This window comes from Schistocerca gregaria, chromosome 2 (genome assembly GCF_023897955.1).
Source record: "Schistocerca gregaria isolate iqSchGreg1 chromosome 2, iqSchGreg1.2, whole genome shotgun sequence".
Taxonomy (NCBI): Eukaryota; Metazoa; Arthropoda; class Insecta; order Orthoptera; family Acrididae; genus Schistocerca; species Schistocerca gregaria.
The window spans coordinates 518,256,779-518,282,535 of record NC_064921.1 but is presented as its reverse complement, the minus strand read 5'-3'; the positions used below and the strand labels follow the sequence as shown (position 1 = coordinate 518,282,535).

The 25,757-nt window shown below is 39.3% G+C and overlaps 1 protein-coding gene across 2 annotated transcripts in view; it reads right to left on the bottom strand.

Moving 5' to 3' along the window:
* Nucleotides 1-539: 539 nt before the first annotated feature.
* The window catches only part of LOC126329509 (phospholipid scramblase 1), a 142,437-nt gene continuing 117,219 nt past the window's right edge, over nucleotides 540-25,757 (bottom strand). The window contains exons 7-8 of one of the 2 annotated variants that reach the window (XM_049996164.1): nucleotides 20,112-20,273; nucleotides 540-3,916 (exon numbers count right to left, since the gene is read on the bottom strand). In XM_049996164.1, coding sequence (XP_049852121.1) covers nucleotides 3,857-3,916; nucleotides 20,112-20,273 — 222 coding nt within the window. In that variant the 3' untranslated portion in view covers nucleotides 540-3,856. Of the gene's footprint in view, nucleotides 3,917-16,177; nucleotides 16,286-20,111; nucleotides 20,274-25,757 lie in introns of those variants that run through there. The other variant, XM_049996163.1, reaches the window with a different exon arrangement.

Sequence of the window (25,757 nt, the reverse complement as noted above, 5' to 3'; positions counted from 1 at the left end):
AGCTATTACTAAAGCCACATTTTCACGTGCTCAGACGTGTAATGCCAGAACAGGCTAAACCTGCAATTTAGTTAGAATCAAAGACAGTTGTTTACAGAGGTGCATGCATGGGAATTGTGTAGGCCTAATGACCAAGATGCCTGTACCCTGAATTCTACAAGGTGTAGGAATGAGTTCCTTCTCTTATCTCCACCCCCTCCCCACCCACCCTTTCCTACATGGATGTGTCTCATTACTACTGTTCTAACTTTAACTATACACTGTCAGCAAATCAGACTGTACTTTGGTGAATTTTCTAAATAACTTCTTATAACTGTGTTATGGGATACAACAATAAAATGAGACAAAGTACCACTGTGAAGAGCAAATAAATGTAGCAACTTTTAACAAATGACATCAGTCGCCTTCCTTTTTCTTACAGATCATTTATAAGACAGAGGATGGAGACACAAATGAAGTACTGGGAATGGTTTTCTTTGTTCAATGATGTAAAGTCATCTGAAAATGTATGGAAAATGAAATGAAAACAATTCTCTTGATGTGTGTTAACCACAATTTTATTGTCTGCTCCTTTGTCAAGCTGACAATGAGGATATTAGTGAGTGTGTCAATATCTGTTGCTTTGGACAAAATAAGCAATTGTTGTCTTCTTATAGTATGGAAATAATGATTTATTTATAACAGAATACAGTTTCAACAGTTAGTTCATTATTACAACACAAAAAGTTCAATATATAATTGTGACAAAAATTTATAAACACTACTATGTACCAAAACCTTTATATACAAAAGTTTTTTTTTCATAAGTAAATTTGGACACACTTTAATAGTTAACACGAATGCAAAGTCTCATAGTAATTGACTTAAGAATTATTTACTCGTTGAACTGATTTGCATAACATCATTTGTTGTGTCGAGTGAAAGAAAAGAAGCACACATTAAAATCAGCAACTGCCTCTGTTGTCGTTGTATTAAGCATAGTTTTTGGTTCATATGTGGAAAAAAAATTATTTATATAAAGACCTGCAAAAAGAACACATACAACTTCAATAAAAAAGTTTGTGCTAACAACACTTGCCAAATATAAGGCCTGTGCTGCCTTTGGTTAATAAGAACTTCAAATGGAAATGTATCTGTTGTAGAGCTAACACAGTATGGCATTCCATATTACAAGTCCATTTGACCCTGCTGTTAAAGAAAGCATATCCATAAAGTAACAGAATATTATTGTGGAGTACACTTTTGAAAACTAGCAGATTCAGTCTAACTATCTAATAAAAGGTTGTCCACATATAACATAAGGAGACTACTGTGGTTCCGTATATAACCGAAAATATTATATTAATTATTAGTTGCCTAAAATGAGAAGCAAGTACTAACAACAACAAACACAGCCATATTCTGTGGCACAAAAAACATAGTACCATATAGGAAATCAAGTGTTCAATTGGAGGACATTTTTTCCATTTTTTTGGCTTCATCCAAAGCTACTCATACACAGTCAATGGAAGAATAAAGACACTAATTGGATAAATATAATCATAATCTACAAACAACATTCAATGTGCTTAATTTGAATTATATGTGTACAGGTTCCTGTTTCAGGTAGGCTAGCTAGCACTCTGACAAACTGTTGATCATTTTTGTTACTCTAGCCCCTATTTGGATTAGAGCAAAAGCTTCCTGTTCAAAGCTCATCATTTTACAGTCATTTAAGAATCACAAGTATGCTTTGCTTATAAGTTGTGTTACATTTATATAAAATATTTTTTTCAAATTGCACAAAAGTGCCACATATTAGTACCAGCTTTAACTGTCCATGTGGAAAACATATAGAGAAGACAATGTCACCAGAAATATACCTGGACTATTTGACTTTATGACGAAGTTCAACACTCACAACTAATGATAGGTAAAACTTCTGTGTCATATGGCAGGAAATACTGTTTTTCCAGTTACTGCATAAACTCTACAGATAAATAGGTCATTATGTTTGTATAAAATGAAGCTCATACATAGTACATCAACATTTCTCACATACATTTATTTTCCGTAAAAAGCACCTATTTTGCAATTATGTACCAATAATGATTTAAATATAATTTCAACTTAAAGTACAAGCAGGAACACCTAATGTTTCATATTTCCTTTTATGTTTTGAAACAACAACAAATTTTTGATGAAGTGGGGAAGTACACTCATATTTATCATTACTTAATACGCAGATTCCATGAAATTTCAGTCTAGGTAATGAAACAAACCAAAATCAGCAACAGGATGCACAAAATTTTTATTGAGCATGAGATAAAGCTTTAAAAGTTTAAGGTATTAACTACAACATTATTATTATACACAATTCCTAAAGTCTCCAAAAAATAACATAGGGTTTCTATGACACCAAATATATATTTATAAACTCTCTAATTACTTCTACATTGAAATATTAAGAAAAATAATGATTTTATAATTTAAATATGTGAAATAAAATTTGTAATGCAAAGATAACATAAAGGAACATTTAATGTAATATATTTCAATCAGTGACTCTCAACCAATAAAACTATCAGTACTGTCTGACTGAAGACAAACATCATAAGAAAGGGAAATTTGTATTCCAATACTACAAGCAGAACCCACAACTTGCATAACATAATTAGCAGTACTCTAGTAACATCTCCACATATACAATATTTTCTTATTTCTAAAACATTTGTCTTCAAATTGAATGAAACAATCAGAAACACACTTCAAATGCCCTTCATTTTTTATTGAACTACCAGGATAGGTTATATGAGCAATCTACAAAATAATATGTACAAACCAGCTTTCACTGCAGTCAGGAAAAGATATTCAGAATTGCAATATTTTGCGTTTGTTATATTAGCATTCACAAACTTTTTGGACATGTTTAAATAAATGCTTGTTTCATGCTGCAGCAGATAAGTGATCAGCAGCATTGAACTTCTATTAGTTGTGATAAACTTCCATAAATGTATTGATTTCATGTTTCAGTGGAATAGATCAACACTCAGTGCAATGGATCCTTCTCAAAATTCATTTCCTTAAAGCATACATGCTTCAAAACTTATGGTGCTGCCCCACATATTAAAACTATGGGGCTCTTAGGTACTGATATTAAAGCAATACCAAGAAATATACCTGTAGTGACAATATTACAGTACATCCTGTATCAGGACAAATATTCTGTGTTGCATGCATTTATACAAAGTAAATTTCAAGAATTATGCAAGTATTTTGTTGAACTTAAAACAGCAAATATGTCTCCTACTGAGAATGTGGTGAATCACAGATAGTGTAAGTACATATTCAGTTCCAATATCTTTGGTATAGACAAACTTGCATCCATTCACAGCATGGATTGCATTTGAAGGATCAGGGATGTATCTACAACACCACAATCAAGACAGGGTATAGATAAACTTGCATCCACTCACAGCATGGATTGCATTTGAAGGATCAGGGATGTATCTACAACACCACAATCAAGACACAGAAAAGAGGTTATACATATAATTTCTGTTGTTTTAGGGACAGGTGTCACTCTCCACACATAAAACATTTCACGCACTACAAAAATGATCACCTGTTCGAGTAAATTCACTGTACATCAATATCATTCATTTATCAACAAGTGCTATGGCTGAATGAGATATTTATAGATGTCACTGAACTTACTCCAACATTAACAAACTCCTTGACACAAATATTGAAAGCTGATGAGGAAACTGTTGTGATGTCAAACGAATGTGTTACTGGGTAAGTATGAATACAATATTCCTTACTTCATGTTAAACATTCTGTTAGCTTTAGTAAACAATATAATATGGTGCATATTTTAAAACATTCCAATGCCATCTTGTTCAGCATTGCCAGATTTTTCAAAGAACATGTAATCCTGAAACAGAATTATGAACAGTAGATAAATTTTTTCCCCCAAAAACTATATAGAACAATAGCATTTTATTATTTTTCATTATTTTACAAAAAGTTCATAAAATAGTTGAAATTAAATACTTTCGATACATTTATGGGAGAGAGAGATTACAACAACACAAGCAAGATTACAACACACAGACTCAAGGACTCGCACTATATTCATATCTCATAATATATGAAGGAACTCGGATGGGTGAAAGTGGAGAAACCAACAATTTCCCTGTAGTCAGAATACATTTTGAATCCTCTTTTCTTTTTTTAATTGTTTATGTTGGTACTGTACCTGCTGAATAATTATTCATCCTCAACTACCAACTTTCTTTGCATACACATTTGTGTAAATCCCATTCAACCCTGTATCATGGAAATGTGCCACTCCATTTGCCTGGCTAACCATTCACCCTGCAAGATTGCCCCACATCTCTTTCCCCTCCGTGCTGCCAAAATCAGTTGTTCTCTGTCCACATTTGTCTGCCTCGGCAACTACTCACAAAGAGTCATTTTCACTCAAGACAGACTTGTGGAAGCTACTGCAGTTTTATTCTGTTGTGTATCCATGCAACATTCATCAATCAGCTGTTGATGAGTGGTTCCTATTGTTTATTTTAGAAGGTACTGTTTGGTATGTTACAGTCCACTTTCAGATATGCATCAAGATAATGGACAAATGAAAATGAGGAAAGAGAACCACTTACCTACAGCTGACTGGTATGTGGCACATAGAAATCAATAAAAGTACAGAGGCTTTACTTGCTGTTGTGTTACTGTACTACTTCTACCTCATGTTCTATTGTATATAAAACAATAAAATACATAAATATACTCACTTGTGAACACTGTATCTTTTTTCAATGAACAAGGCATGTCACTAAATAAACAGTAAGTTTGTAACCTATTGTGCATTTTGATTACCCTGTTGAAGTATATATCAGAGGTCTCACGACTTGAAGAATCCTAATACCTGTTAAACTAAGGAACATCTTCCACTTGCGTGTACCTTCAAACAATGGAAAATACAGGATGGAATAATGCCAATATTCTGAAAAGGGTAGAGTGCTACTCACCAAAGTGGAGATGTAGAGTTGCACACAGGCACAACAAAAAAAAAAAAAAAAAAAAAAAAAAAAAACTGCCAAACAAGTAAGCTTTCAGCTAAGAGGGCTTCTTCCGAAGTACACAACACACACACACACACACACACACACACACATGACCATTGTCTTTGGTTACCAGAGACAGTGGTCGTGTGTGTGTGTGTGTGTGTGTGTGTGTGTATGTGTGTGTTTGTTTGTTTGTTTGTTTGTTTTGTTTGTCTTGTTTTAGGGCATGAAAACAATTAGGATAATACATGCCCATGTGAAAACTGTAGAACACGAAGACAAGGTGACGAGTTACAAATGACTATACATTGATCCTAACCGACGGAAGAGAAAACAGCTAAAAACAGGTACATGGAGAAAGGTCTATAAAATACGCCAAAGAGAAACGGAGGTCCAGGACTAAAAATTAAATTGCCTTCGCCATATTGCCGAGATGGATAAAAAGTAAAATGCAGTCAACAGCCCATGTGTCATTCGCTAAAACAGTCAATAGCTCAGACAGCAAAAACAAACAAGAATGTAAGTGATTAACAAAAGGACATTCCGTCAGGAAATTGTGGACCATCACAAGTTGAGAGCAATGTGGACAAAGTGGTGGGGGAGCACCACTTAGCAAATGGTGATGGCTAAAATGCCAATGCCCAATAAGGAACCTAGTTAAAATGATCTCCTCATGGTGAGAGGGCTGAGAGGAGGTAGTTCAAGCCACTGGGAGAGGCTTAATACCCTGGAGCGTCACCAGTGGTTATGCCAAAGTGACACCAACTGCTGACAGATAGCAATACAGAGATGATCAGAGGGAATGTAAGAACTAGCGGGCTGAGGCATGAGGACTGTAGCCTTGGCAGCAGTGTCAGTGGCCTCATTTCCTGTCAGACCAACATATCAGGAACCCACATAAACATCACAGTGGCTCTATCAAGAGTGAGCAAGTGACGGCTTTCCTGCACCTGTAGCACTAAGGGATGGATGGTGTACAGCACACACAGGCTCTGAAGCGCACTAAGAGAGCATGAGCTAATGACGCAATTGAAAAGCCTGTGTCAATGGATGTACTGTGTGGCCTGATGCAGGGCAAAGAATTCTGCTGTAAATACTGAGCAGTGTTCTGAAAGCCAATACTGAAAAAAGTTAGTGCCAATGACGAAGGCACACCTGACACATAGTCAGGCCAAGAGCCATCGGTGTACACAAAGGTACTATCGCAAAATTCCATGCAATGGTCGTGAAACTGAAGGCAATAGAGCAAGGCTGGAGTAATGTCCTTAGGAAGTGAATGATGGCGAAAGTTAACAAGGATCGCCACAAGAAGCCAAGGAGGTGAAGGGTTCACATCCACTGGGATTCACATCCACAGTGAAAGTTACAAGCAGCATGAAGTTAAACTGCAGAGAAGAAAGAGCCAAAAGTGAACTCCGCGAGCTAACAGAGAAGAGGGATGTGCCCCATACTGGTGACCAAAGGAGTAATAGAGGGAGGAGGCATAGGATGGGTGGCCACACATGGCAGACAAACAGCATGCCCTCTACTGAGGAGGAAGTCACAGCAGTAGGTCAACAGCAGTTCGGCAGTTTCTGCGTACAGACTCTCAACCAGGCAAGTGTAAAATGCACCAGTGGCCAAATGGATGTCATGATGGTGGATAGTATTGAGAGACAGATGCGCAGATAAATGAAGCACCTGTAGTCTAGTTTTGAATGGACAAGGGACTGGTACAAACGGAGGAGGGTGGTTCGCTCTGCTTCCTAGAAAGTACCGTTGAGGACACTAGAACACTGAGGGACTGCAACAGTGGGCTGCCAGGTAAGACACATGGGAGGACCATCTCCTATTGAGCAGGAGCTCCAGGAATTTCAGAGTTTCAACAACCGAAAGTGCAACAGGTTCAAGATGTAAAGACAGTGGTAGAAACCAAGTGCAACACTAGAAATTCATGCAAATGGTTTTGTCAGTGAAGATTCTACTCAATGAGTCAAGCCTGTGGAGAACTGCAATAGATGGCAAAATCAGCAACGAAAAGGGAGCCGGAGACACCTTGTGGGAGACAGGCCATTATAGGGTTAATGGTGATAGAAAATGGCGATAGCAAAGGAGATGATGCTCAGGACGGAACCCTGAGTCACACTGTTTCCTGGATATACGTGTCCAACAAGGTAGAACCCACACATACGTTGAAAACTTAATCTTTTAAAAATTCCTTAAAGAAATGAGGCATGTGGCCTCGAAGCCCCACGTGTAGAGAATATGGAGGATACCAGTCTTCCAGCAGGTCTTGTAGGCTTTTTCCAAATCGAAAAACACAGCCACCAGCCACAGTCTGGGATTACCACAGAAAACCATTCATGATATGGGTGTACAAAGTGACAAGATGGTCAACTGCAGAATGGCACATTCATAATCCACACTGTGTAATGGTTAATAAATTGCGAGACTTGGGCCAACATACCAACCGGGCGTGAATCATAAGTTTCATCACCTTGCAAATACAGCTGGTGAGAGAAATGGGGTGGTGGCTGGATGAAGGTGTTTGTCTTTACTGGGCTTAGGTATGGGTGTGACAGTGGCTTCACGCCAACTTCTGGGAACTGTCCCCTCTGCCCAGAGGCGCTTGTACGTATGAAGCAGAAAGTGCTTACCTACAAGAGAAAGGTGCTGCAACATTTGAGTGTGAAAATCATCTGGCCTTGGGTGGAGAATCAGGATGAAGTGAGAGCATTAACTAGCTCCCTCATAGTAATGGCAGCAATGCCCGAGCCTCTTCCACTCATTTCCGATGGAGGAAGGCGGGATGATAGTGGGAGGATCTTGAAAGCTCCACAAAATAGTGGCCCAAGTTGTTGGAGACAGAATAGGGTCCATGATGACATTGTCTGCTACAGTCAGGCCGGAAATTGAGTATTGGATCTTGGTCCCAGAGAGCCCTCAGAGGTTGGCCCACACAACAGAAGGTAGAGTGGAACTGATAAAAGAACGGTAAAATCCAGCTATCTATTTTACTATCCCAAATAACACAATGACACTGTGCATGCAATTGTTTATAATGAATGCAGTAAGTAAGCAGTAGTAAGCTGCCATTTGGGTGTACAAATAGGTGGGACAGGTGTCAGCAAACAGAGAGCACATGTGAAATGGTCACTCAAGTGTGTGTGAGAGAGAATGGGCCACTCAAGATGATAGGCAAGCTGGGCAGTGCAGAAGGATAGGTCCAAATGGGAATAGGTCAGAGTGAAGTCTGAAAGGAACATGGGTGCTCATGTGTTAAGGCAGAAGAGGTTAAGATGATTGAGAAGGCCAGCCAAGAGGGCACCTCTCAGACAGGTTCTGGGAGAACCCCAAAAGGGATGGTGTGCATTAAAGTAACCAAGCAGCAGAAATGGGTGAGGTAGCTGATGAATAAGCTGGAGGAAGACTGCTATGGTGACATCAAATGACAGAGGATTGTGAATGGTACAAAGGGAAAAGGTCAAGTGAGGAAGGAAAGGCTGAACTGCAACAGCTTGAAGGTCAGGGAGGTGGGTTGACTATGAATGTGATCCTGTATGAGCAGCACGACTCCCCCATGAGATGGAACGCCTTCCTCGGTGGGAAGGCCAAAAAGGATCAGGAAGAAATGAAAGAGCTCAATGTAGTCATGAAGACGCAATTTTGTTACTAAAGGCAGTGAAAAAGTGGACACTGCAGGTCTAAGAGCAACCATAAATCCTCTTTGTTGGATCGAAGACCACGAACGTTCCATTGGAAGAGTGTCATGATGAGGAAAAAATAAAAGGGTGTCACCTCAGCAGTTGCCGAGAGCCAGCCTTCGAAGACTCGCAGCTACAGGGCACAGGGGCAGTAGGATCCTGCTCTGTGAGGTCTACAGAAGCGTCAGCATTTTTGTGTTGGTCTGCAGAGTCCTGGGCAGAAAAATGGTTGGTGATGCACACCAGCAACATGGAGGTTGGCTGGGCGAGGCTATCACATGGCGACACCATCGAAGAGACTCTTCGAGACGCCGAAGAAGACTGTTTGCTGTTGTTTTACTTCTTGGAGCCTTTCCGGTTGGCACAGGAAGGCTCAGATGTTGGTTGACTGGAGGAATGTAAGAAGTCTTCATGAGAGTATTCCTTCTGTACTTTCCAGCCTGCCAGTTGTGTAGCTGGTGACTTTGTCCAGTGAGGTGAATGTCTTGGTGGCATGTTGCACAACTGGAGGAGGAGACGGGGCTGCTACCATGACACTGGGCACTTTCACAAATGCAGTGATAAATTTGAGGCTGCATCTCTGCGTGGCCATGTCCTTTATGGAGCAAGATGTAGCAAGAACAGCACTGTAGGTGCCAGATGGCTTTTTCATTCACCTGGATCTCCTGGACAGCCCAAACCTGCTTTGATCCCTGACGGAAGAACCACTATCAAAACTGAAAAAGAGAGTGCATATGGGCACTATGGAGGTATCTAGACTGCAATGACACCCTGATCAGATAGGTATGTTTGGATATCTGCCTTGGTCAGACCATCGAGGAGCCTAGCACAAATAACACCACAGGAAGGATTCAGTGTTCGATGGGACTCAAAACGAACAGGATAGTTGTGGAGGAGCGAAGCTGCAAGTAGCTGTTTTGCTTCAGAAGCAGAAGTAATCTCCAAAAGCAAAGTGCCACTTTGTAAACGAGAGCAGGATTTCACAGGGCCAACAATTGTATCAACACTTTCCTGAATAATAAACAATTTATCATAGCAAAAGCCCGACCATCTTCAGTATATGAAACCATGAGGAACCATCGTGCAGCTGAGAGGGTCTTTGAATCATTAGCCTCATTCTGTTTACGTTTTGTAGCTGCTGACTGTGAAGATGACTGGCTCATTGTGAGAAAATCCCCCATGATTGCCAGGATCTCCGATGGTGCGTTCCTTCCAACTGGGGGCCACATTAAGATGGGGGTGCATCTGTCTTAGGTGATTGTTCACACCTCAGGTCACACCTCCTAAACACCTGACAGAGGGACCAATCAGTAATTTGGAAGGTAGCAGTTCAGGCCTCCTTGGGCCTGACTTGTACCAGGGGTATGTGTGAACCATGCCTGTCGACCAATGGCTGGAAATTACACGTTATCCAGTCAACCGTTATGTGCCAGACACGTGGGCAGGCCTTCAGGAGCACACAGGGAGGAAGAAGAGAAACAAAAACTTCAAATGCCGCAGGGTCGTGCGTATGTGAATAGTGTCTGCATAAATCTCTGTGTTGTCTACTTCGGAAGAAGGCCTACAATCAAAAATCCCACTGGTTGTGAGGTGCGGTCGGTGATACGGTTTTTGTTCATAAAAAACCTAAAACCTATAGAAATTTATCGTGAACTGTGAGAAGTGTACGGAAACAATGTAATGAGTGAACATTCCATCTGGAAATGGTGCATTCAGTTTGACAATGGCCAAACCAAGAAGAACGAACGCTCAAGCATTATGACTGATGCTCTTGGCGCTAAAGTTGATGAAACGATTCGTGAAAACCACCACTTCACAATAACGGAACATTTGCTTCCTTTCCACAAGTTTCATAGACTTTGTTGTTTGAAATTGTCACTTGAAAGCTGGACTACCACAAATTTTGTGCACGATTGGTGCCCAAAATTCTTACAGAGCACAGTAAAGAACAGCGAATGGGGGCAACGTTGACATTTCTGGAGGATTACAACAAACATGGTGATTCATTACAGGATCAAATCGTAACCAGTGATGAGAGCTTGGGTGAAACAAGTCAATGGCGAGACATAATTATGGTCCATGGAGTGGGGGGGACACTAGGTCCCCCAAAAACCAAGAAAATGTTTGCAAATCTTGTCAGCAAAGAAGTTGATGGCGACAGTGTTTTGGGATAGGCAAGATGTGCTTCTTATTGATTTTCTCAAACATGGAGCAACCATAAATTCTGCCCGGTACTGTCAAACTATGCACAGCCTTAGAAGAGCAGTTCAAAACAAACACCAAGGAAAGCTGATGTCCAAAATTTTGTTTTTCCATGACAATGCCTGACTGCACTAAATAACTCCTCAATTCATTCAAATGGGAAATTTTCCCTCATCTGCCCTACAGCCCAGATCTTGCACCACACAACTTCCACTTGTTTCCCAAGATGAAGAACTGGCTTGCAATGCAGTGCTTTGATGATAACGCGGAACTCCAGGCAGGCATAACTCACCGGCTGAAGTCTCAGGCGGCAGAATATTATGACGAAGGTCTTTCAAAGCTTGTCCACCGCTATGATAAGTGCCTCAATGTGTTTGGTGACTATGTGGAAAAGCAGTATGTCAGTTGCTCCTTCAGATGTATATAATAAAATGTATTTCTTGTACTTAGTTTCTTTTTAATGCCAAAACGTTTCCTACTTTCTGAATAGCCCTCGTATAAAGCAACAGTGTGTAGGTAGCAATATGCAGCTATACAAGTCATAGTCTTAGCAGGTACACATTACCAAGAAAGGACAGATAACTGTAAGAGAACAGTATAGCACACATCGTTAGCCTTAATTGCATAATAGTTGAATCAAATTACGCAGAACATCTATGAGCAGAAATTAAATTGAGCATGCCAACAGATTTTTAATGTTAGACATATTGCTTAACAGATAAACACATTTTTTTACCACTTATTTCGGACTTAAGGCAAAGTTTTTTGGCAACAGCAAAGTGTGGCCAGTGAAGGTAAAAATTATTAAAATGCACCAAGTGGCAGAAAGAGAGAGAGAGAGAGAGAGAGAGAGAGAGAGAATCTCACATGAAATAAGGTGCAACTATTAAAGAAAAGGCATGAATTGAAGCAAGCAACAATAAGAACAAGATGCAAAAAGCTAAATTGAACAAAATTATAAGGAAATGGCTCAGAGACGAAACACGCTGTTTGCCAGGAGTAACAACTGCAAACAAAACTGTGCAGATGACTAACTAGAGCTTATTTTGTATACATGTCACATATCATCAATTACGGTGGAAGATAGCTAACAACAGAGATAAAACTGTACATGCATTCAATGTTTTATTCTTTAATATGTTTGTATAGCTTAACAGTGGAATCAAACACCACACACATTGTTAATAGTGAATATGTTGACATTCTGGAAAAGAAAAGGAAATTGCAGAATTTTTCATGAGATGTAAAGCTTTTCAAGCTGACATGATCTCCAGTAACAAGATGACAAGGTTATCATCCAAAGCTTTGAATTTTCATTCTAATTTGGTGAAAAACTATTCCCATATTGCCCACACACTCTGTTTATGATAGGGATGTAACTGCTGCTTCACCGCTGTACTCCATATTTCACTCTTCAAAGTGTATACTTCATAGTTAGTTAACAGCTGGCTTAGTGATGGATTTTCTCTCATAATATACACCGCCATCTCAAACTCTACTACACAAAATGTAGCCAGCTCTCTGTAGGTTGAATAACTCATTTTCTCTTTACATTTCTAGCCATAATGAAAAATGTATTCGTATTGCGTGTTGTGAACGTCTCTCTGTTTATTTGCCTTTTTTTAAAGCACAATATCCTGTAGCAGATATGTTAAATGCATGCCTGCAGGTTACTTTAATGAGTAATACTCCACCTTCGACAACCTGTCATGAAATTATACAGGGTGTCCCATTTTACTCTATACCAGCTGACATCTCTGGAGTGGCTGATATCTCTAGAGTGGCACAATTCTGCAAAAACAGTCTCGAGTAAAAGATGTAAGGTTTGAAGGGGTTATGTCAAAATGACCTTGAACCCTGTTTTCAAGGTCAAACCAGGGTCAAGTTCATTTTTGCAATTGGTAACCCCTATTTTTTTATTCCACATTCATACTCTATGCAAAAAGAAGTATGTGTTCTATGTAGGGAACGTTTATTTTCAAAAAACCAGTGATTTGTCGTCAGGAGGCACTTCATTGTAGCTGTCACAGATTACCAGTATCTTGAGAACAGAGCAAGACCGGGAAAAATTTTCAATGAAAATCTTGTACAGTTTCTGAACTCTGTCCACTGGTGAAATTTTCGTGAACTTCAAATGGCCTTGAAATACTTCAGTAGGGATTAACTGTAAAGCAAATACCGTTGGCATTTGTGGAACACGGAACCTAACGTGCACCACATGCAGGATGCCTAGCGGATTTCGTACAGCATTAGCCCTGAAAATGGCTGATTAACATGGTTCTCACTGGAAATTTGGGATCGCAGATACTCGATCAACTGCCCATTTTGCCTAATGTACATTTGCACTCTCTGTCAGAAACTGGTCTCAACAACATTCAATGTCTGATAGGTGATTGCCCGGAAAGCTGCCACAATCCTTTATCTCATATCTTTTGGCATCATCGGAGGGAGAGGGGGGGGGGGGGGGGGGGGAGTACACCTTCTGCTTCCAGAATGAGATTTTCACTCTGCAGTGGAGTGTGCGCTGATATGAAACTTTCTGGCAGATTAAAACTGTGTGCTGTGTGCTCTACCAAGTGAGCTACCCAAGCACGACTCACACCCTGTCCTCACATCTTTGATTCCACCAGTACCTCGTCTCCTACCTTCCAGACTTCACAGAAGCTCTTCTGCGAACCTAGCACTCCTGGAAGAAAGAATACTGTGGAGATATGGCTTAGCCACAGCCTAGGGAATGTTTCCAGAATGAGATTTTCACTCTGCAGCAGAATGTGGGCCGATATGAAACTTCCTGGCAGAAGAACTTGTGTGAAGTTTGGAAGGTTGGAGATGAGGTACTGGCGGAATTAAAGTTGTGAGGACAGGTCTTGAGTTGTGCTTGGGTAGCTCAGTTGGTAGAGCACTTGCCTGCAAAAGGCAAAGGTCCCGAGTTCGAGTCTCGGTGCAGCACACAGTTTTAACCTATTTCACACGTTCTGCTTCACAGCTTCCATAATAAGGAGTCCAATGGTGTTAAGTCTGGTGATTTTGTGGGAATTGACGAATTGCACTACCAATACAAATCTATCGATTCAGGTAAGCTGCAGTGAGGTACCTTCTGACATGTAGGACCTGATGTGCAGGGGCACTGCCATGTTTAAACCACGGATGTGCTCTAGAGGGATATTTTCTAGTAAAGGAAGCACCAGATTCTGGAGAATATTAAGATAGTGCAAGCCATTCAATTGACCACCGTCTCTGTGTTTGGTAATCTCATTGCCAGCGAGGATTTGCTTCTGCCCAGTAGTGTGCATTATGGAGATTGACTCCTCCCATGTTGTCGAAGTTCAATTCATCTGTAAAGAGAATGCATTCGAAGAAAAAGGGATCATGACGTATTTGCATATCGGCCCATCGGCAAAATGCCAGGCATCTCTAAGGATACCTAGGCTTGATTGCTTGGGTGGTATGTAAGCGGTATGAGTGGAATTTAAAATATCTAAAAACTCGAGCTACTGTTGATCGAGGCACGCCATGCATTCCCTAAATCTGACGTGTTGAAAGGTGTGGATCTTCAGCGATGATAGCACAAACTCCCAGCACAATTGCCTCTCTTACACCCGTCTTTTGTCTTTGCCTTATCAAGGTACCTCTTTCAGCTCATCTTACCAGAGATCTACTTGTAAACTTTGTGGGATGCTCAGTATCAGGATATCTTTTGACATACAATCTTTGCATGGTTGCATAGTTATCAAGACACTCATCAACAATTTTTATCATTCTTACTATTTTGAACAGCATATAATCAGTCATTTCGGACAGGTTAGAGTCGAAAAATAAATTTTAGTGATCACTTTTACTATTAATGGCTTTCTTAGGTTCTTCCTTCAACAAAACATCCAGCAAGCATGTTGCAGGGCAACTGACTTAGTACAAAGTACACGACCTGTTTGTTTATGCCACAACGTGAAGCCAAAACATACAGTAATCAATTGTGATCTTTCACAAAATTACTTAGGTGTCTAATGGATATGTGTCTTTCAAGAGGGTGCCTTTACATATCTTGATATTGATGTAAATAATAAAATAATGAAATACCCCACAGTAATCGGGCCTTTTCAAATATGGGGAGAAGGCAGAAATGAAAGATGGGACTGAGAAAGTCGATTGCGAGACAAGGTGATTCAGATAAATTTTTCTCTTATGAGCTCCAAACATTCATGTTGAGAATAATTTTGCTTGTATGGATTTGGAAAAATTTCACTCCACAGGAATTCATTAGAATCTCGGGAGACGAGATTGTTCCGAGTCCCACGAGGTGAAATTCATCAGAATTCGATGAGGTGGAATTTTTCTAAATCCCTTAACATTCATTTTTTTCTAAGTCCATAAGAGAAAAATTTATAAGATCACGCTAGTCAAGAATCATTCTAAGCGAGCACAGCCGAGAAATTTTCAGAGTCTCCATAGGTAAAATTTCTCTGAACCCCCAGTCATGATTTCAAATTTCCTGACAATGATGCTTATTAGTTAGCCTCAAAGATCCACCCTTCTCTTCTCTGACTGTGCTGCACAAGCACAATCCTGGTATCTGATTCGGCACCCTCTAAGTGGTGCACATTGATTTTTGCTAATGCCGATGATATTTGTTTTCGGGTTAATCTCTATTGAAGAATTTTAAGGCCATTTCAAGTTCAAGTGGACAGAGTTCAGAAATCATATGAGTTTTCCACTGAAGATTTTTCATGATCTAGCTTCATTCTAGAGTTATTGGTAACCTTGGAAAGTTACAATGAAGTGCCCCCTGGTCACAAATCATTGGTTTTTTTTTTTTGGGGGGGGGGGGGGGGGGAATATGTTGCCTACAAACAATGCATATTTTTCATGTAAAATGCGAATATGGCATAGCAAATTGGGGTTACCATTTGCAAAAATGAACTTGACCTTAATTTAATCTTGAAAACAGGATTAGTTTAGACTTTGATGTAAGGAATTTTTCCATAGTGTCAGTTTAGACAGCAGACCAGACTGACAAACAATAATAGGATAGTAACAAAAAATCCATTGCATGTTAGTTCAAGCAAAGCTATTTCATTAACTAGCACTGGTTACTTCCATCACTATGTGAAACAATGCCAGAAGCAGTGACACTTATTTATTGTGGCACAATGATGATGATCATGTTAGTTTTCAGAAGCATTGTGCATCCCAGATGCCTTCAGACATCTTTTTACGCAATATGACTCTTACTTTACCTTCAACTTGAGAAACTCTCTAGAAACATCAAAGTCTTCATTATAACGACTAAAACATTCCAGGGCGATCAGTTTCCTTATTACCACTCTTCTCAAAGAACATTACATCCTGCAGATATATCAAAAGCATGGAGTGAGGTCAAACCAACAAAATATGAATAACTTATAGCAGTAAAGATATTAACAGAAACAAATAAAATTTGTACATACAATAATAACCTGAGAATGCAACAGAACAAAAGATCAGGGTTCAATCAACAGTCCCGATTCAGTCTTTGAATTTTAATCTTTGTTAGGTCTCATTCCGTTACTTCACTGGAGGTAAGATTTGAAATATTCAAGTACTGCAATATATCACTCAATACAGTCTCTGGAATGAATATTACAGATAATAAAACTCATTCTTAATTACAAGTCACTGTACAATGCACTATTGCATCTTAATGATATGTGACATTTTCTGCACATTTGTATGAATTACTTTGTTTTGCAAAATTAGTTCATCTTTCTGACTTTGCATCTTAACAGTGCACCAGTCATTAAAACCAGATTAAACACTGAACATCTTTTAACTCAAGCCTATGTTATATTTGTAAGCAGTTTTCTAACTATGTACAACTGAGATTTATTGAGCTAATGCTTGTGATAATCTACTCCGATTCCTTTCCCACAATACTTCATTACACAAGTGCTCTAACAACATACATGAAGATATATATTATTAATAATTCTAACTTGTAGATTTGGGCAACACTGTTGAACTGCAGTCTTGAAGGCTATCGAAATGTGTTCACCATGTGGTATATCAAATTTGTGTCTACATTAGTTTGCTCCTTTATATGCCTTTTCAGTTCGTTTTTTCATAATTTAAGGTGTACAGTGGATGTTGGTCCTGCAGGAACTGAATCCCTGTGTTAATTTTTACATCAGCACAGCTGGGGTGTCATTTTTCAGTTCTACAAAAAGATCAGTATTTGCCCAGAGCAGGGGCATGTACTGAAGTAAACATAGATGATAAACAGTTCAGCCAAGAAGAAAATGAAAGCTCTTTGAAATGCGTTGGTACCGAAGAATGTCAAGATTAGACAAGGAGATTGGATAACTAATGAAAAGGTACTGAATTAAATAAGGGAGAAAAGAAATTTGTGGCACAAATTGACTACAAGAAGGGTTAGCTTGATAGAATGCATCCTGATGCATCAAGGTATCATCAATTTTCTGGTAGAGGGAAGTGTGGGCGGTGAAAATTTTAGAGGGAGACCAAGGCTTGAATGCAACAGGCACATTCAACTGGATGTAGGTTGCAGAACTTAGGCAGAGATGAGGGTTGGACATGATAGGAACTGCATACAACCAGTATTCGAGCTGAAGACCACAACAATAACAACATAAAGAAACAGTAGGTGTTTCCAAGTTTACAAGGATGGTATGTAAAATATATTTTGTTGTGTATATAATCAATATCTTTTGCATTTGAGAAGCTACTTCTGACAGAAAACTGATTACACATATTGCAATCTTTTGATGACGTCAACATGAATCATCAACTCATTTTGATAAAGTAATGAAGAACATTATACTGCAACTTTAACAATGTGATTTTTGATATTTTCCTTGAGGGAATTCACATTTTCTCAGTATAATACATAGTGAAACAGCTCTCAGAAGGCTGTGGCCCAAGAGAATAAGTTCTCCTCATTTTACATGTTAATGAGCAATAGTAGCCACTGCTCCTCATAAAGACCATTTGATTTGTCACTAAAACAATGCTTTAAGCATGATGACTTAGCCAAATGGGGTAGGCTTCTTACACCACATTTATCTTATGTGGTACACTGTTGTACAAATTTTGAAAAGCTTAATGTTATGACAAAGATAATGTTTTCCTTTTATTTGCTAAGTCACAGAACCTGAAAATGAAATTAACTAATTTGTTTTCATTTATGAGAATGATATTGCTTGTATCTCACAAGCTGGTGGTGGCTGCAGTAGAGCCTTGCACCTAATGCTGTTTGCTTGCCCTGGCCTGCCGGTGAAACATCCATCACTCAATGTGTGGCAGTCTACATGTTAAGAGTGTCCCTATTTGTTCTGCCTCTGGTGCTGTGTTGCAGCAACATCTGTTTTTATCATCTAACAATATTCAATTAAATGATGACAGCACTCCATTTCCCATTCTACCTTTACTCCTCAAGTGAAATATCCCACTGAACCACTCACCTTGTTTATCACTTATATCACCACAATTGGGCTGCAAGTATGATGGCAAAAACAAAAGTTTAGCAAAGTGCTGAATTGCTGTTACTCATATGGGCACATTAGACCTTCCAACAGTTATTTTAAGTTTTTAGATTTCATGCTTCCCAGAAAACTATTTGAAAAAATCTTAAAAGATTCCTATGCTGTGTTCTCCTTTCCTTATCACATTAAATCAAATTGAGTGTCTAACGAGTTCTCTGGTCTGTGAATCACAACCACACTTGCTTTCATTTTTTCAAAACAGAGCCTGGGGGTCTTTTGACGTAAGTATGCCATTACGTAATTCTTCATAAATTCCAGTTTTATACGTAGTGCTTGAAGCAATATTTTGGTTGGCTGTATCAATGGTTCGAGCACCCAGTTTTTCATTCTAGGAGTTAATGAATGTTTCTTTGGACAACTTTTATGTGAATAGTGTACAATATTATTTTGTGTAGCTGGACTGCAGACCTACTAATATGGCACACAAACTTTCCACTAGCATGTCACATAGTCAATCATGTTTCTTGTATTCAGATATATTTTTTGTATACAGTTCCCACTGAAGCACTTTGATACTAATATGGCACACAAACTTTCCACTAGCATGTCACATAGTCAATCATGTTTCTTGTATTCAGATATATTTTTTGTATACAGTTCCCACTGAAGCACTTTGATACCTGGCCACAGTGCTAGTGATTACATGATAAAAACACGTACCATGTGATGATACTACACTGTGAGAATTCTGATATGCTCAAGCAGTGCTCCCAACTGCTTGTGCACAGAGCTCAATATTTAAAGATAATTGTGCTATAATGTTTACAATTTTCAAATTGCACAATTATCTTATTATGCATCTTAATGTTAGTTTTATATTTAGTAGTACCAAATTAATTTCCATGAAATTTTGTGTTTAACAGTGTTGTACATGTGAATACCAGTCTAAAAGCTTCAAGAGTGCTGACTTTATAATCCAATCTAATTTTGTGAAAGGTCAAATGATGTATGACCATTAGAATCAGTTAAAGAAGAAGGGATCAAAGTGTGATATTGAATGTTCCATCAATAGAGAGATTATTGGCGAAGGATACAGCCTCTATCATTTGAAATGAACCGTTCTCAGTCTCCACCAGGCACAGGATCTTACTTTATTTTGACAACAGTATTTGGTAAAACGGCAGCATGAAGAGACAAACACAGACCATCATGTATTTACACAGCACATCAGGTCTAGCCGTACATGTTTCTTTCCTTCTCTCAAAAAAAAAAAAAAAACTTGAACATGCATTGATTTGGGCTCTCAGAAGCACCTGTGACTTCCCATCGAGTTATGCTGAATAACCTGTCTTAAAGAGGGAATACTGTGAGAACTTCAGGGAGTGGCTGGAGATGGTACACTGGTGAAAATGACACAAAGAGACTACATTGAAAGACAAGATGGTCAGTTTACAAAAGAACTGTGACTTGCCTTACTTTCTCAGAACTTTCTGATTGACAATAATTTGTCATACTAATATATCTTGCATTATATTCTGCAGTACTTTTTCTACTAAGTATCACACCCTCAATCAAGGTATTAATTTTCTGATCTAATTCTGTAGTAATTGTTGACTCTGTCTTGTAACTAAAATATAATCTATGTTGATGTTATTAGTAAAACTTAACAATCTAACACAACTTTTGTTACTTACAATCAAAAAGCATGCTCCCAACATCACAGCCTTCATTTTCACATCAAGATCCATTGGAAATGTAATTCCAAAGTAATCAGCATCTGTGAATGCCTCTCTCAAAAGACCTGACCATTGTTTCGATATTTTTCCCACTTGTGAGCTGCCATCCTTGGATAGAATCTGAAAGAAATTCATAACAAGGTATCAGCACCCAATGATAGTACTCAAAGCACAAAATGCAACAGACTTTACCTTATGTCAGTCTGTGAAGTAAAGTTGTACAAAACTAGAAAGCCCTGTTTGGAATACAAACGATGGAAGGTGTAGAGGTAATCACTCATTGTAAACTAAGTGTTCAGTCTTGTTTATGGCCGTACCTACTGCTCATCCCACCTGATTATGAGTACTGCATTCTTTGTTAAATGAAATTGTGGTTTACAAACTGCTAACAGTCTTCTGTAGGTTTCTGCCTTGTAACTCCCAATTCAACACAGTGGAGCAAGAAAAATATCATTATGGTTTGCACCTCATGCATATTACCTCTCTTTGTGACAACTACATGTATATCATGCTGCTTGCTCAAATAATATCTAGTGTGGCAGTCAATGGTTGACTGTGGATTCCTTATTTTATTTTATTTGCTTGTTTGGAAGAGAGTATAAGAGACCTGTATCTCAAATGCTGAGAAGAGACTATTGTATAGACCAATAATACTGGGATCTGAGTGAGCAGTTAAGTTTTAACAAATACTAAATACAATCACATAGTATGTATACACACATACGTATACAGGGTGGTCCATTGATAGTGGCCGGGCCAAATATCTCACGAAATAAGCGTCAAATGAAAAAGTTACGAAGAACGAAAATCATCTAGCTTGAAGGGAGAAACCAGATGGTGCTATGGTTGGCCCCCTAGATGGCCCTGCCATAGGTCAAACTGATATCAACTGCGTTTTTTTAAAAATGGGAACCCCCATTTTTTATTACATATTCATGTAGTACGTAAAGAAATATGAATGTTTTGGTTGGACCACTTTTTTCGCTTTGTGATAGATGGCGCTTTAATAGTCACAAACGTATAAGTATGTGGTATCACATAACATTCCGCCAGTCGGACGGTCTTTGGTTCGTGATACATTATCAGTGTTAAAATGGAGCGTTTACCAATTGGGGAAAAGGTTGATATCGTGTTGATGTATGGGTATTGTGATCAAAATGCCCAATGGGCGTGTGTTATGTATGCTGCTTGGTATCCTGGAAGACATCATCCAAGTGTTTGGACCGTACCCCGGATAGTTACATTATTTAAGGAAACAGGAAGTGTTCTGCCGCATGTGAAACATCAACCACGACCTGCAACAAATGATGATGCTCAAATAGGTGTTTTAGCTGCTGTTGTGGCTAATCTGCACATCAGTAGCAGGTAAATTGCACGAGAATCGGGAATCTCAAAAACGTCGGTGTTGAGAATGCTACATCAACATCAATTGCACCTGTACCATATTTCTATGCACCAGGAATTGCATGGCAATGACTTTGAACGTAGTGTACAGTTCTGCCACTGGGCACAAGAGAAATTACGGGACGATGACAGATTTTTTGCACACATTCTATTTAGCAGCGAAGCGTCATTCACCAACAGTGCTAACGTAAACCGGCATAATATGCACTAATGGGCAACGGAAAACCCATGATGGCTGCGACAAGTGGAACATCAGTGACCTTGGCGGGTTAATGTATGGTGCGGCATTATGGGAGGAAGGATAATTGGCCCCCATATTATCGATGGCAATTTAAATAGTATGTATGTATGCTGATTTCCTACATAATGTTCTACTGATGTTAATACAAGATGTTTCACTGCATGACAGAATGGCTTTGTACTTCCAACACGGATGTCCGGCACATAGCTCGCGTGCGGTTGAAGTGGTATTGAATAGCATATTTATGACAGGTGGATCGGTCATCGTGGCACCATACCATGGCCCACACGTTCACCAGATCTGACGTCTCTGGATTTCTTTCTGAGGGGAAAGGTGAAGGATATCTGCTATCGTGATCCACCGAAAACACCTGACAACATGTGTCAGTGCATTTTCAATGCATGTGCGAACATTATGGAAGGCGAACTACTCGCTGTTGAGAGGAATTTCGTTACACGTATTGCCAAATGCATTGAGGTTGACACATATCATTTTGAGCATTTATTGCTTTAATGTGGTATTTACAGGTAATCACAATGTAACAGCATGAGTTCTCAGAAATGATAAATTCACATTGGAACAACCGAAATATGTTCAAACATACTTACGTTCTGTATTTTAATTTAAATTACCTACCTGTTACCAACTGTTTGTCTGAAATTGTGAGCCATATGTTTGTGACTATTACAGCGCCATCTATCACAAAGCGAAAAAAGTGATCCAGCTAAAACATTCATATTTCTTTACATACTACATGAATATGTAATACAAAATGGGGGTTCCTATTTTAAAAAAAAAAAAAAGCAGTTGATATCCGTCTGACCTATGGCAGCGCCATCTAGCAGGCCAACCATAGCGCCATCTGGTTTCCCCCTTCAAGCTAGACAAGTTTAGTTCTTTGTAGTTTTTTTCATTTGACGCTTATTTCATGAGATATTTGGCCTGGTCACGATCAATGGACCATCCTATATACATCCTTAAAAAACAATCCGGCACAACTTCTTCCTCTTTTACCTTTGCAAATTTTATTCAAACTGCTATGAGCAAGAGGAATTCATGACTTTATTAAATAAAAATAAACTGAAAAATGTTAGTTGCAAGTTTCTCCATTATTTGACACTGCTTAATCATCATCTTGATCAATTTTCTGATACTAATTTTGCAACCTTTGAACTGGGAATGACTAAAGCACTTCCGTTCAACAGCCAACAAAGGAAAACTGTTGGTGGTGGAAATTATAAATTCCTATTTACATCCTTTGTAATAGAAACATGTAAAACTTAGAGGTGCAAATGTTGTGAGAGAACATCAGGAGTTGTGTGTTTTAAAAAATAATAAAAATTTAAAAATACAGTTGTCCAAGAATGATAAGAGCAATACTTAATGCTCATTTCCAAGACAAGTTTATATTTTGAAAACATTAATAATATTGACTTTACACTAACCCTGAACATCCTCAGAACGAATCTTTAACTCTGCAGATGATTGTATGCTGTTTCAAAACTCCTTGGCATATGCAGTGTGCCAGACTGGTTTGTGAACCAGGAACTTGCCTTTCATGTTTGCCACCGACTCTTGAACTGGGAACCTTGCCTTTCATGTTTGTCCTCAGTTCCTGAACCGGGAACCTTGCCTTTCATGTCTGACACTAAGTTTGAAAACAATATACACTCAGCTGCTTAGTGGAAGCTTCATTCTGGAAACAATCCCAACCTATGGCTACGCCATTCCTCTGAAATATTCTTTCTTCCAGGAGGGCTAGTCCAGGTATAAAGGAGACTTTTTGTAAACTTCAAAAAATATGATAGAATTACTGGCACAACTGAAACTGTGCTGGTAAATCATAAGTCATGACTAGGTATCTCAGTCAGCAACCATATTGCCTGCAAAAACAAGCTTCCTGGTTTGAGTTAACGGTATGGTACACAGCTTTCATGTGCTTGAAAGTTTTATAAGTAAAGTTATTTTTCAAAATTAAATTGCACTTCTTCAAGTATTTTGTGTTTCACAGAAAATTAAATAATGATTTATGAATATGGTATGTAACAGAATTGCACATTTCCTTTAATTTGCAGGTTTACAAAAATGCACTATTCTGCTTAAAATATATTATGTTTTTTTTCCCCTGAGTGCAATAAAACAAGACTTTCAAAGAAAAATGCATGTATGAATGAGATGTTATTAGCCACAACTCCAGCTATAGTACTTCATACCTCATCACCAGAGATGGCTTCATCAGTAAAGAATATAAGATGAAGTGTGGCAAAAATACAGCATTGTGCTGCAACATAACATTTCACACATATACACAAGTTTGCAAGTATACGCAACTGTAATCTTTGCTGAAGTATTTGCAGTGAAAGTACAGTTCTTGAAAGAGAAAATTTTCATACAAGACAGAGTTATTATTATTATTATTATTATTATTATTATTATTATTATTATTATTACACTCCTGGAAATTGAAATAAGAACACCGTGTCCCAGGAAGGGGAAACTTTATTGACACATTCCTGGGGTCAGATACATCACATGATCACACTGACAGAACCACAGGCACATAGACACAGGCAACAGAGCATGCACAATGTCGGCACTAGTACAGTGTATATCCACCTTTCGCAGCAATGCAGGCTGCTATTCTCCCATGGAGACGATTGTAGAGATGCTGGATGTAGTCCTGTGGAACGGCTTGCCATGCCAATTCCACCTGGCGCCTCAGTTGGACCAGCGTTTGTGCTGGACGTGCAGACCGCGTGAGACAACGCTTCATCCAGTCCCAAACATGCTCAATGGGGGACACATCCGGAGATCTTGCTGGCCAGGGTAGTTGACTTACACCTTCTAGAGCACGTTGGGTGGCACCGGATACATGCGGACGTGCATTGTCCTGTTGGAACAGTAAGTTCCCTTGCCGGTCTAGGAATGGTAGAACGATGGGTTCGATGACGGTTTGGATGTACCGTGCACTATTCAGTGTCCCCTCGACGATCACCAGAGGTGTACGGCCAGTGTAGGAGATCGCTCCCCACACCATGATGCCGGGTGTTGGCCCTGTGTGCCTCGGTCGTATGCAGTCTACATCTACATCTACATCTACATCCGTACTCCGCAAGCCACCCGACGGTGTGTGGCAGAGGGTACCCTGAGTACCTCTATCGGTTCTCCCTTCTATTCCAGTCTCGTATTGTACGTGGAAAGAAGGACTGTCGGTATGCTTCTGTGTGGGCTCTAATCTCTCTGATTTTATCCTCATGGTCTCCTCGCGAGATATACGTAGGAGGGAGCAATATACTGCTTGACTCTTCGGTGAAGGTATGTTCTCGAAACTTCAACAAAAGCCCGTACCGAGCTACTGAGCGTCTCTCCTGCAGAGTCTTCCACTGGAGTTTATCTATCATCTCCGTAACGCTTTCGCAATTACTAAATGATCCTGTAACGAAGCGCGCTGCTCTCCGTTGGATCTTCTCTATCTCTTCTATCAACCCTACCTGGTGTGGATCCCACACTGCTGAGCAGTATTCAAGCATTGGGCGAACAAGCGTACTGTAACCTACTTCCTTTGTTGTCGGCTTGCATTTCCTTAGGATTCTTCCAATGAATCTCAGTCTGGCATCTGCTTTACCGACGATCAACTTTATATGATCATTCCATTTTAAATCACTCCTAATGCGTACTCCCAGATAATTTATGGAATTAACTGCTTCCAGTTGCTGACCTGCTATTTTGTAGCTAAATGATAAGGGACCTATCTTTCTATGTATTCGCATCACATTACACTTCGCTACATTGAGATTCAATTGCCATTCCGTGCACCATGCGTCAATTCGCTGCAGATCCTCCTGCATTTCAGTACAATTTTCCATTGTTGCAACCTCTCGATACACCACAGCATCATCTGCAAAAAGCCTCAGTGAACTTCCGATGTCATCCACCAGGTCATTTATGTATATTGTGAA